The sequence below is a fragment of the Lissotriton vulgaris genome, chromosome 11 (genome assembly GCF_964263255.1).
Source record: "Lissotriton vulgaris chromosome 11, aLisVul1.2, whole genome shotgun sequence".
NCBI classification, from domain to species: domain Eukaryota; kingdom Metazoa; phylum Chordata; class Amphibia; order Caudata; family Salamandridae; genus Lissotriton; species Lissotriton vulgaris.
Window position 1 is genome coordinate 955,445,576 of NC_141699.1, and position 13,940 is coordinate 955,459,515.

The window sequence follows — 13,940 nt, forward strand, 5'->3', positions numbered from 1 at the left end:
TCATTTGCAAAGGTCCATCACCCACGAGTGTACAGTGGAGCTGCCAGAGGACTTCCATACAAGTGGAATTTGGTGCCGACAAGTATGAGCACCAAGCCTATACATTTGTTTGTAACTGTACCTTCCTTAAGGCAGGTGAACCATCCCAGCAGGAATGCCCCTGGAGAGCCTATAAACTGCCTCCCCATTGCTGTTGATATTATTGTTTCCACCCCTGTCCAGAATGGTTAGATGACTGGGCAATCCCATACCATATGCAGATATATGTCAATATATTCACCACATCTAGGGCAAGTGTGCTCTGCTAACCCCTTCACAGCTGGGCAAATTCCCCTGCTGTGCAGGGGGGCGCACACAGCGCCCCGTGCTCATGACGAGCTGAGCGCGTCATGAGCCACGGTGGTCGTGTGCTCATGACGAGCTGAGCTTGTCATGACCACACCCGTTTCTTTAGAACGCTCGCACAGCAGGGGAATTTGCCCAGCATGCGAGCGTTCTAACGGTCATGACGAGCTCAGCTCGTCATGAGCACACGAGCACCGTGGCTCATGACGAGCTGAGCTCGTCATGAGACACGAAGGTGCTAATGTGATAAAACTGGATCCATTTGAAGCGCTCATTGTGGGACCCTAGTGGTGTGATTCTGACTATACTTGTCCAGTATGTGTCAGTGATGGGTTTCCCCATTGTTTTTTTTTTTTTTTTTAAACCTTTATTTGGAGACAAGTAGGTACAAGGGAAGTGTACATTCAAAACATACAGTCACATTCGGCCATTACAGTGGTACGTCAGTGCCCAGAAAGCATACAAAACAGAAATACATAAGGAGACACGAGGAAGTACAGGGCAGGGCATCAGTCAATACAAGGAGCAACAGCGAAATGTGCAGGAGATATTAAAATACAATGATCCAGCATGGACAGGCGAGCCAATAAGACAATGCAATGTGAATACAGTACAGTAGCGGAGAACACGTGAGCCAGAGGGGACACAAGTAGGAGGAGCACTGGATAGAGGGGTGCCGCATAGGGATACAATCCGAATTTCCGATAAAAATACCTGTCCGAAGGAAGACTCCCACCCCTCAATAGCTCGCAGGAACAAGAGACAGTCAGCTCCCCCCCCGATATCGGAAGAGCAGCAGGTGTCGTGTAAAATCCCAGCCCATCCCGTCGTCATCAGCCTATCCCCTCACGGTCCTCAAGTTCAGAATCGGAGTCCCGCGCAGCCCTGGTAAGGAGGTACACCTGGAGCGGACTCCAAAAATCCTTTGGTCTGCATCGAACAGGCATCAATTCAGAATAGATATTATACTGATCCTGACAGTAAATGAGGTCAGTCACCCAGTCCTGAAAGCGCGGCACCCTACCACGACCCCAGCAGCAAGCAACCCTACGCTTAGCCAACAACAGAGCCACGTCAACAAATCTACGGTGAGAGGCAGGTACGTCCTTAGAGAAGCCAAGTAACATCACCAAGGGGTCAAACGCCACCCCATCCTCCGCCATAACCTGCAGGGCCTCATGAACCTGAGTCCAATATTCCAAAACCCCCGCACAGCTCCAAGCCAAATGCAAAAAGTCAGCGCCTTCCGCTCGACACCTAGCACACCTATCATCCTCCGCCAAATGAAACCGCAGTTTCCTCGCCGGGGTATAGTAGTACCTCTGAACAAATTTGTAATGGATGATTTTAAGGCGACAACTAGAAGAGACATTGGCCGTGAGTCCGCAACAATATTTCCACTGCTCGTCTGTAATAGGAGCACCCAATTCGGCAACCCACTGCTCGCGCACCCGATTGGTCGGGACCGATCGCTGTTGGCGAATAGCCCCGTATAACTTCGACACCAGGTGTCGCCCATCTGAAACCAGCAGCACATGGAGGGGGAGGGTTACCCCAGGCTCCGAAGGGTAGTCCGGTAGCAGAGCACGCATGCCCTGCCGCAGGCGGACAAAGTAGAACAGGTCTAGAGGGGAGCAAGCAGCCGAACCGAAGAAATGAGCCTGCGTACGAAAGGCACCTTCATGGAACAAGTCGCCCCACGTAAGAATACCTAGCCGCTTGCACATCCGCTGAAACCCCGTCTCCAACAACAGCGACAGATCCGGATGATAAGACAGAGGCAAGGCCGGCGAGTAGAGAAAGGAAACGTCTAGCAAATGAGCCGTCCGCTTCCAAGCATCCACCGTGCATGTCACCGTCGTGCGGGGCGTTTCCACATCTGACACCTTGCCCAAAACCATCCCCTCCAGTGGGAGCGGGTGGGCGACCCAATGCTCAGCAGCAATCTGGGGCATGAATGGCGTGGGGCGCATCCAATGATAGGCATAGTGCGCCTGAGCGCTGAGATAATAGAGTTCAAAATCAGGGACGTCAAAACCGCCATCAGCATAAGGCAACGTAAGGGTAGCCCAGGCCACCCGTGGCTGCTTGCCCCCCCAAAACAATCGCAGAAGCTCAGAACGAAGTCTACGAAAGAAATAAGCACCAGGATGATATGGGAGGTTTTGAAAGAGATAAAGAAAGCGGGGCAGAACCACCATCTTGATAAGAGACGCCCTGCCGGCCATGGAGAGAGGTAAAGACATCCACCTGGTGACATCATCCGCCAGTTTAGTAATGGCCACACCATAGTTGAGCCGAACCGCGTCTCCCCTATCCAAGGATACAACAATACCGAGATAGCGCAACTCCGAGTCACACCATTCCAGAGGGTAGTCAAGGGGAAACCTGGCCACCGCAGATGTGAGGGGGAAAAATTGAGATTTCCGCCAGTTGATATGAACCCCAGATACGCCACCAAAAGCGACCAGCTCCCGCAGGAGCGAATTAAGGTTGTTCTCAGGGTCCTTGACATAGAGTGTGACATCATCGGCGTATAAAGAAATGCCGACCTGCCGCTGAAGACAATGAAAGGCGCTCTGCTGATGAAACTGACGTATCCTACAGGCTAGCGGCTCAATGGCGATAGCAAACAAGAGGGGTGAGAGGGGGCAACCCTGTCGGGTCCCTCTCGTGAGAGGGAACGAGGGGGACAGCACCCCATTCACTACTACCCTCGCCATCGGATCAGTATATAGAAGCTTAACCCAAGAGATGAAAATCCTGGGGAAACCCATCCGACAAAGAACATCAATAAGGTAGCCCCACTCGACAGAGTCAAACGCCTTAGTGGCATCAAGAAAGACAGCGGCAACCGGGACAGCGGGATCGATGGTCGACACAAGCGAAAACAAAGTGCGAAGATTGTGAGAGGTGGCGCGGCCGGGCACAAATCCCGACTGATCAGGCAACACGATGACGGGCATGAGTTCGGCTAATCTCACCGCCAAGACCTTCGCGAGAATTTTAACATCGCAGTTGAGCAATGAGAGGGGCCTGTAGGAGCCCACGTCCAGTGGATCCTTACCCGGCTTGAGCAGCGACGTGATGGCGACCTCCCGCATGGAGCCCGGAAGGCGTCCCTCCTCCAGAGACTCCTCAAACACCTCACGGAGCACAGGGGCCATGATGTCAATATAACACTTATAAAATTCAGCAGGAAGGCCATCCAGCCCGGCGGCCTTCCCATTAGAAAGAGACATGATGGCATTCCTGACCTCCTCCTCCTCCAGGGGCCTGCCTAAGAACTCCCGATGACCATCCGATAGCCAACAGAGCGCCAACTCATCGAGGAAGCCACCGTATCGAGTCTCACCCGTCTGCTGTGTCGTGTAAAGGTGTGCATAATGATCAATAAAAGTGCGCTGAATCTCCGATGTATCTCGACAGCGAGTGCCATTCGGAGACACCAATTCCAACACGTCCGACCCATGCCTAGGATGTCTAGTAAGGGCAGCGAGGACCTTACCGGGCCGCTCCCCTTCGCAGTATCGCCTCGCCGTCCAGTATTTCCCCCTGTGCTTAGCCTCCCGAGCAGCCTCCTCCTCATACTCGGAGAGCTTAGTGCGGAACTGTGCCAAAAGAGCGGGGTCCGAAGTCCCCTGCATCCTGCGCTCCAAGTCTCGCAAGTCAGCCTCCAACCTCTCGAGGGTCCGAACAATCAGACGGAGTACTCCACAACTTTTAGAAATAGTGACACCCCGGATCGTAACCTTGAATGCCTCCCAAATGACCTCAATGCTCTCCACAGAGCCCTTGTTTCTAGGGAAGAACGCCTCCACCTCCGCACCGAGTTCCTCCTTGAACACCGGGTCAAGCAAAGCAGTCGGAAACAAACGCCAAGGCGGGCGCGGCCTGTGTAACCCGGGGACGGACAAATCAACCTTCACTGGACAGTGATCTGAATATGTCCGAGCCAAATGTGAGGCCCCCCTTAGGCCAGCCATCAACCCTCTAGAGAGAAAGACATAGTCCAGCCTCGCCCATGAACGAGCATGTGTGGTGTAATGGGTGCCTTCCCTAGTGGCAGGGTGGGTGTACCTCCAGCTGTCAACCATCCCAGCCTCCTCCACTATCCCCCGCAGCACATCCCTTGCCTGTACATTGTACTGAGGACTACCCTCCGATCTGTCCATCTGGGCCTGAAATGCAAAATTAAAATCACCCCCCCACACAATGTGAGTAGCATCCACAGCAAGAACATGACCCCACAGAGTGATAAAAAAGATTGGCGTATCAACATTGGGAGCATAGCAATTAACAAACAGTACAGTGGTCTGCCCAAGCCGTCCCCACAGCAGCACATAGCGCCCCTCAGGGTCCCCCATAGATCCAAGTTCCTGGAATGCAAGCGACTTCTTAACAAGGGTAACAACCCCACGAGCATAAGAAGAGTATGAAGCAAACCCCCTGGCCGCAGCCCACCTTCCGCCGAAAGTGGGGGAGGGAGCGGGGCGTAGATGCGTCTCCTGGAGAAAAGCAACTTGAATAGCATGCCTGTCCAAATACTGTATCACACTGCGACACTTCCTGGCATCATTAAGGCCCCGCACATTCCAGGACAAAATCGAGATCTGATCTACAACAGCAGTTGACATCACATAAAGTAAGGGCCCCACAGGACCCTATAACCAAATACAGGGCATCCAACTACCAGCAACAGCCATCGATAGGTCCGCGCCCCAGGGCACGGGCAGCCCTCCACATACACTCCATACATTTCCCAGTCATCTCCAAAACAACCAAACAAGAACACAACAACTCCCCCCCAACCGACCCATCCACGCAGCAAGCACTCGGGACAGCCTACGCGCCGCGCGCCGCCAAGCCATTCCACACGGCCCACATCACGCACACGTGCTGCGCTCGCAGAGTGCGCCCCGGCACGCGGCAGCCTAAAATGGCGGCCGGCGCGCTCGGGCCCAAAATGGACGGGAGCACGGATCCCAGAACCCGTCCCGTAAGATAGGAAAGTGGAACAGCCCGGATAGCGGGCGCCACGACATGTCCGTGCACTCAAACAACAGTAGCAGCTACCAAAGCGAACCAAAAGTCCCGGGCAAACATACATGGACAGCTTCAGCCCCCCCCAATCCACCCACCTGATACCACCCCAACTATCAGGCCACATACACCCCTCCCCCCCATCCCGCAACACACATCCAGTCAACCAACATAGGACTAGAATCCAAACAAAAGGTAAATATGGGGCACACCCTCCGGGGAACCTTCCAGAGGTGCACGACGCCACTCCCTCACGCCACGCCAGTGTCCGCGCCAACGAGTATCAGGCGGCCCCAGGCGCAGCGCGGGGGGGTGGGTGCCCAGAGCGCGACATCCCATAACACCATCCCGCGGTGCCATCCCAACCCCACAATAACAGCAAAACGCACTCACTCATCATAATACAGCCATAACCCACGCATGAGCAAAAAAATCAAAAACGGACAATAGCTAGGCCGCAAATACTGAGAAGGAAGCCAGCAGGCCTCAATAAAAAAAGTTACATATCCACAATACTACAAAAACCGGGAAGAAGACAGACAAAGTCCAAAGTCACCAGAATCAGGCGACCTCCTCCTCAGCAGCCGAATGTTCACCCTCCGGATCTCGATCGTCGCCACGATCCGCAGCAGCGCGCTCGCGCTGGAGGCGCTTCGCAAAGTCCTCAGCATGCTGTGGGTTGGTGAAAAAATGTTGTTTAGCCTGGTGCGTCACTCGAAGTTTAGCCGGATAAAGCAAGGCGTAGTCCATTTGAAGGTCCCGAAGCTTCCTTTTCACCCCCAAGAACTTCCGACGCTGGTCCTGTACCATCGGTGTGAAGTCGGGGTACATGGTGAAAGACACCCCTTCGAAGGAGAGAGTCCTGTTAGTGCGGGCAGCCTGAAGAGCAGCGTCTCGATCACGATAATTCAATAGGCGCGCAATGATGGGACGCGGTGCAGCCCCAGAGGCCGGACGGGGTCCCAACGTCCGATGCGCTCTCTCGACGATGAACTGGGACGAGAAAACTTCCGCCCCAATGGCGCCCACCAGTAACCTCTCCACATAAGTCTCCATTTTCCCCACATTCGTGGACTCCGGTACACCTACAATGCGCACGTTGTTGCGCCTACTCCTCGCCTCCAACTCCTCGTTCTTGGCGGCAATGACACGCAAGATATTGTCCATTCTCGCCAGCTGGGTGGTATGGGTGGCCGCCGTGTCATCATGGTCCGAAATGCGCTGTTCCGCCGCCGTCAAGCGCTCCTCGTGTACGTCCAATTTCTGAACGACCGCATCCATGCGCGACGATATCTTGTCTACTTTGTCCACTATAGTGGCGAACCCCTGCCTCATCTCCTGCATCATTTGGGCGAAGTCCGTGGAGGTGGGTGCGGGACACTCTCAGCGACATTCGGGGGGGGGGACCGCGAAGTCCCAGCTTCCTGGAGCGAACGCGCCCCTCGCCTGGCCCCTCCAGAGTCAAAGGACAGTTTGGACTGTTTAGTGTCCGGCTTCCCCATAACGGTGGTACAGAAGGGGAACGAGGCAAATGGGAGTCAGGATACAGGTCGGGCAAGGGACCCGGCCAAGCAGAAAGCAGCTCGAATCGTGGGGGCACGAGCAGGCCAGCACGCCCCGCCACTCCCACCGATGAGCAAAGGCCGTCGCCGTTCCCAGCCCAAGGTGGCAAACCCTCAGAATCCAAGTATTAAATCCGTGGCACTTCCGTGGGCGATGGTATCTGGACAGGCAGATGGGAGAGCCAAGAAAAGTCCGACAACAAGGGAGAGCCAAGCGTCTCGCCCGGCCAGCGATCGGGCCTGACGGAGAAGGGCGGAGCTAGGCCTACACCCCACGTGCAGAGCCCCGGACTGGCATGAACAGCGACGCCGGGCAAGATGGCATCAGACTTCCAGAGCGCGAGTCGGAGAAACTTGGGACCCTCATAACTTCGGCCAGCAACCTCCGAATGGCACAGGAGTTGGACCGTGGGTGGACAGCCGATATCCCAACCGAACCGTGGGGTCAGTTCAGGGCGCAGCGATGGTAATCAGGATACCTAAGCGGATAATAGCTCCGGGCAGCGGGAGCCTCACGACAGTGCGGCCATTCCGCAGTGCGCCCTCTAGCGCCCCCCAGGTTTCCCCATTGTTTGCTCCCAGTGATCTCTTAGGGCCCAAGCCCAAAATTAGCCTAGTCCTGTGGAACCCTATAGAAAAGTGACATTACATGATGCCTCCTGGGGAATCTCACAAATGCACTGCAGCCCCTGTGCATCTGGGGCTTCGGCAGTCCTGCCCGTCACCATTGTTTGATGTTCCTTGTCAGTGCCCCATGAAAAAAAAATCACTAGCGAGAATGTGGTATTGCTCTCAGATGCACTGAAAATCCACTATCACAGCATTAACAGAAAGGTTGTCTGCTGTTGTCAGATTTAACTCCAGCAAGTTTCTAAGTCTGTTCCAATTGCCACCATGTGGTATGGCAAGCATGTGCCATGTCGGGAGCTCTCTGACATACAGTACCCTGGTCTGCGTCTTCTGAAGTGCCCTCTTTCAAACATATAGCTACCTGGTTATCAGAAGCCCTCCTCCAGGCCCACCTGGAAAGCCCAACAAGGTCAGCAGCAGTCTTGCCATATCTCTCTCTCTGTGGGGTGAACCTTGAGGCTATCATCTCAACAATCCCCCTGTCAGAAATTGGGTTTCTGGTTGGCACCCTGTCTAAGCAGGAACCACAGTATGGGTAAGCCACAAGCACACTGTAGATTAACCTGTGCTCCCTCCCTGGTAGCTTGGCACAGAGCACTCAGGCTTAACTTAAGAGGGAATGTGCAAAGTATTTGTGCAACACTTCAAACAGTAAAGCAGGGAAATCACCACACAAAAAGATACCAAACTTGGTTAGAATACCAGAGGTTAATTTAATGAAAAGAACAAGACCAAAATGACAAATATCCAATAAGCAGAACCGGAGTTATGACTCTGGAATGAATAGCTGAAATGTTGTGCTTAAAAGCATGAAGTGCCAACTGAAGCTATCTGGGTGCGCTATAACCATGAGGGCAAAATCCGTTCCACTCGCGGATTTTCGGTAAATCCGCAATCCGCGAACTCCCGCGAATTTACCGAAAATCTGCGAATCCGCGAGCAGCGGATATGGGGGGCAAAAGTTCAAGCCTTCAAGCTTGAAGTTGTAACTATTTTAGGATGGCGCCGGCAAGCTGCCAGCGCCATCCTAAAATAGTTACTAAGTTAGCTTCAACAGGAAGCACTAATAGATAAAATAAGCACCTGCTTTATTTTATCTATTAGTGCTTCCTGATGAAGCTAATTTAGTAACTATTTTAGGATGGCGCTGGCAGCTTGCCGGCGTCATCTTAAAATAGTTACAGGATGATGGGCACTGGCAGCTCACTCAAGGGACCCCTGCGCTCTTCGGTGTGATGGCAAAGTTAATCAGCCCCCCAAAAAATGAGCGTTTTGTCGAGGCTGGGCAGGTGTGCGTTCACCCCATATCTATCGTCGAAAATTAGCTATGATGCTTGATGGAGGCCTTTGCATAATTGACTTTCACGAGCTCAATCCCTGTGCAGTTCCTGTGACCACGAGCTTCTCTGATCCGTGCCTGTCCTTTTATACACACAAGATGCATGTGAACTCGCATATAAAAATCAGCAAAATCCGCGAATCCGCAAATTCGCAGATTTTGCGGATCCGCGAAAACGCAAATCTGCAAATTTGCGGATCGTGGATCCGCGAAATCCGCCCATGCTCAGTACGCTAGAATGGGTCAAATCCAAAAGTTCAGGGTGACGACGATGGCGTGCTGGTCGGATACAGTAACCAGCTTTGGCCCTCTGCAAACTACCTTGGTTGCAGATACAGGGTGCAGGTGAGGTGATGGGTAGTCGACGGTCCATAAAGGAAGACAATGCAGCATTTTCAAGCCGGGCAATGGTGATAATGCATAGGGAATGAAGTCGATCTGCCATGCAGTCTGCGATGCGCCATTGTCAATCCTCGCAATGGCGGTGATGCGTCTGCAGTGGAAGTTATTGACAGGTTCAGAGTACTCGCTCCAATAGCAATGAGTGGATTCCGCTGGAGCAGCACTTCAAATCAACTTCCAAGGATCCAGGACTGGGTTGACGCCGCTTGGCAGGGCAGACTCATGGAAGGCACAGCCCAGGTGCTGAAGCAGTTAAGTTGGAAGTCATTTATGTCCCCACGACTTGAATCAGAAGGCAAGCCAGCAAGTCTTTGGAGTCATTCTGATTCTTGGTTCAAGTGATATGGGTCCAGTCCTTATCACCCAGGCAAGGAGTGCAGCAGGTCAGCACAGCAAGGAAGCAGTTCTTCCAGAGCACTGTCCAGCATAGTGGCAGTCCTTCAACAGCACAGCAGTCCTCTTTCCTGGAAGAGTATCCACAGGTCCAGAAGTGCACCAAAGCGGTAGAGTCAAAAGTCCAGTCCTTATATCCACTGGCGCCTTTGAAGTGAAATGGACTTAAAGGAAGGGCTTTGAGGTGCACAGAGGCCTTCTCTTCCTGCCTTGGCTCTGGCCTCACTACAGGGGATATGCAGCCCTTTGTGTATGGACAGGACAAAGGCTATTCAGGTGTAAGTGTGAAGCTGTGCCTAGCTCCAACTTCCCATCCTATCCAGGATGGCCCATCAGGTGGCACCTAAGCTCTAAGCTCCCTTTGTGTGTGCTGTCTGGAGTTGGACGGAAAATTATGCTACGCTCGCGTGAATTGTGCAACTACGTGCTCCGCGAATTGCACATAGCACAGTGCAAAAACACGTCGCGTAGCATAGTTGGCATTTTTTGCTCGCTCGCGGTCCTCAACATCAAGTAGGCGACCGCGAGTGAGCAAAATGACATCCCGGTGAGACTTTTTCCTTGTTTGTGTTCAGCAACATGAAGTTGCTGATCGCGAGCTTGGAAAATAAACCTCCCGGCGAGATTCTCAACACGGGGAGGTCAGGTTTCTCATTGCAAGTGGTCGCATATTCTCGCGACCGCTCGCCATGAGAAACTATCAGTTTGCTTTGAGGAAGCTGCCGTTCGAGTAAAAACTACTCGAGCGGCAGAAAACGACCACTTGCACTGTGCAAGATGCCATTTGCAATGATTGCACAGTTCCCACTGTGAGTGCACCGCTAACTATTACAGCTGGAAAGTCGGGTACTACCAAACCCCCTGCCGTTTTGCCAGAGCCACCTGTTTCCCTCCATTGCCCCATATAAGTTGGATGAGCAACACATCAATAGTTAGAAACACTGTTCGTGTATTGATATGGGGAGTGCTGTAAAGTAGTAGAGTATCTTGGAAGGATTACCATCGCAAACAATGCTATTTAGAACATAACTGACAAGGGCAGCATCAGCCAGAATCTAACTGCGAGTCACAAAGAAGCCACCACTACCAGGACATTCCGAACTAAGAGTTGTTCCAGTGTGCAGGGGATATGGACACCCAGATACTTTATTATGTCCGACGCCCATGTCAGTGAGTGCCTTACGCCAGTGGGCATGAGGATCCCTGTGCAAATGCCAAGGGGAAAGCCACAGGACTTCTCCCAGTTGACCCTCAATCCCAAAAGGCACCCAAATTGTTCCAGGGCTCCAATCCTCCCCTGCACACACGAGGAGGCCTCCTTCATGTAGAGTAACATATCATCGGCACACAGGGACAGGTAAATGGAGACCCCAAAAATCATAAAACCACGGTGATATATAACCCATCTTAGTGTATTAGCCAATGGCTCCAGCGTTATCACAAACAACACTGGCAACAGTGTACAACCGTGTCTGGAGTCACGCCCCACCAGGTAAGTGGCTGCTACTTTGCAGCCTTTTTTCACCCAGGCTACTGGGTTAGAGTAAAGCAATTTGTCCAATGGATAAACACACTGCGCAGATCTATGCTCGCCATCACCACATATAGGAAACCCCCACAACAATGTGTAAAAGGCTTTCTAAATATCTTTGGCCAATGTCAGGGCCCATTGCGGCAGTATGGCGGAGCTTTCAACGATATGCATCAACTGCTGTTCATTCTGAAAGGTTTTACATGTACCGATGAACCCCACCTCATCCAGGTGTATCAGCGTATGTATTCTGGGCACCAGCCTACCTGCCAAGATGCCACTGAGAATTTTATAGTCCACATTCAATGGGAGAGGGGTCTGTATGACCTGACCTCCTCAATGTGCCTCCCAGGTTTGAGCACTGATGTTACTAGTGCCTCCTGTATTCTACTCAGAATTTCTCTCTTATCCCTGGCTACCATCTACAGTTTAGTCAGGCGATGGACTAGGCGGTACACATAAACTGCATAGAACTCCACCGGGAGGCCTTCCGTATCTGGCATCCTCCGCTGCTCCATAGCCCGGATCGCTCCCTCACTTCCTGCTCTGACTTAGCCGTGCACCGCGGCTGTCTGTCTCTGTTAGCCAGTGTTCCAGAAAAAGTTCATCATTAGGTTTAGAGAAATCTGGTACTATCTCATTTGATCAATGACATGGTGTGACAGGTTACACTCATCAAAAACATGATGACAGCAATGTGCAAACAAACGAGGAAAACATGGTAATGTTTTAACCACAGATATTCCTCAGTTCTTTGCACAATCATAGGATTATACGCAACAAACATTTCTACCACCTTGAGGTATTACTTGTGGAGTTTGCAAATGCCTCTAAATAAACCTGGTAGTACTTGTTAAATGTGACGCAAAAACGAGTGGTTTGAAAATATGATTGCCATAACTCAACTGGGAGGTCTGTATAATACTTTTTGCATTTTTTTCCAGGCAAAAGTGGATTGAAAATGAAGAGAAAACGAAAAGAATCATCAAAAACATCATGAAATTAGAGGTTTCTGAAAGTGGTCCGGTAGCACCTAAATCCTTCCCTCAGGTTGATTGCCTGCTCGTCCCACACACTTTGATAACACTATGCAAGGACCATGTCTCCTTCATCAGCAGTTTGAAAGATTTGTCATCATTGTTGAAGAGCGGGGGTCACTTATTAATGTTTCTGCTTCTGGAATGCACATACATGTATGTAGCCGATTTTAAGTTTCCAATGTTATGCGTCGATGAAGATTTTGTGAGAAACGTTTTGAACGAGCAAGGCTTTATGATTAAAGAAGCACAAGTAAAACCTAGACTCAACCAAACAAAAATTTCAATCATGGATTATTCTTATATTATGTTCATTCATGCTGTTAAAGTGAAGGATGTGCAAAAATGTAAAACATCAGCAATAGAAAGCTGAAAGTGTGAATAACTTTGTTCCTTGTCAAAGAATCATTTTAGTTTGTTAAATATGTAACTCGTGCTTTCTATGCTTTTGAGCCTTTTGTTGACAGGGATTGATCATTTGTCTTGATTTTTACTTTCTTTCTAGCTTCCTCATCAGTTATTTATTGCTGTTAAAGTCATGTATGATGCAGGGTTGTGCTTTATAGAATTGACCTTATAGAAAGGAAAGGCTATTGTTGCAAAGGGCAACTTTTGAGCTTTGAGATATATATATATATATATATATATATATATATATATATATATATATATATATATATATATATATAGATACTGTATATTAAGGACGGACGGTTGGAAACAAGAATATACCGCAAAGCCACCGCGGGTAACAGCATTTTACATGCTGCAAATGCACACCCAGCTCATCTCATCTCCAGCAATCCGTATGGTGAAATGCTGCGCATGAGACGAGTGTGCAGTAACCCTAGTGATCTGGAAGTGGCCCAATGTGAGAGCAAGAGTAGATTCTTGGAAAGGGGCTACACTGAACAACTCATTGAGAGGGCCAGGATTAAATCCATGATTAAAACTAGGGAGGATCTCCTTACTAAATGCAGTAATACAGATCATTCAGTGCTGCAGCCAGTTGAAAACAAGAGACACAATGATGAAACTAAGAGCTTCAGAATTATCACTGGCTACAGTAAACAACATAAAGAGATCTATAGGATTGTCAACAGAAACTGGCCCATTGTGGCCAGTGACCCCATTATTGGTGCCACTTTGGCAAAGAGGGTGTCATTAACTTACAGCAGGGCGGCCTCACTTAGAGATCAACTGGTAGATACCAGCCCTGAGACTATTGACAGAACTACGTGGCTGCAGAATAACAGGGGATTCTTCAGGTGCAAAACCTGTAAGGCCTGTGGCCATGGTGTCAATGTAAAAACGTTCACAGATGGTTTTAGTGGAATAGAACACCCAATAACTCAGGTTTTAACATGCAAAACTGAGTTCGCCATATATGTATTGCAGTGCCCATGCCCACTTAAACATGTGGGCAGTACCAAGTTACCAGTACATAAACGTATCCTCCAACATCTTCGGGCTATTACAAATGGGGATAACACGTACCCGGTGGCGAGGCATTTTTGAGACTGCCATCAAAGTGTAAATACAAGCTTAAAATACTTTGTCATTGATGCAGTCAAGGCCAGCAGGCGGGGTGGACACTGGGAGGCCAAACTCAGGAAATTGGAAACCCAGTACATTCTCCAACTTGACACCAAGGTACC

The 13,940-nt window shown here is 50.7% G+C and overlaps 1 protein-coding gene across 1 annotated transcript in view; it reads left to right on the plus strand.

Annotated features, from left to right (window-relative positions):
- LOC147683747 (nicotinamide N-methyltransferase-like) overlaps positions 1-12,655 on the plus strand; it is a 67,103-nt gene extending 54,448 nt beyond the window's left edge. The window contains exon 3 of the mRNA XM_086942573.1: positions 12,190-12,655. Coding sequence (XP_086798699.1) covers positions 12,190-12,655 — 466 coding nt within the window. The remainder of the gene's footprint in view (positions 1-12,189) is intronic.
- The last annotated feature ends 1,285 nt before the right edge of the window (positions 12,656-13,940 follow it).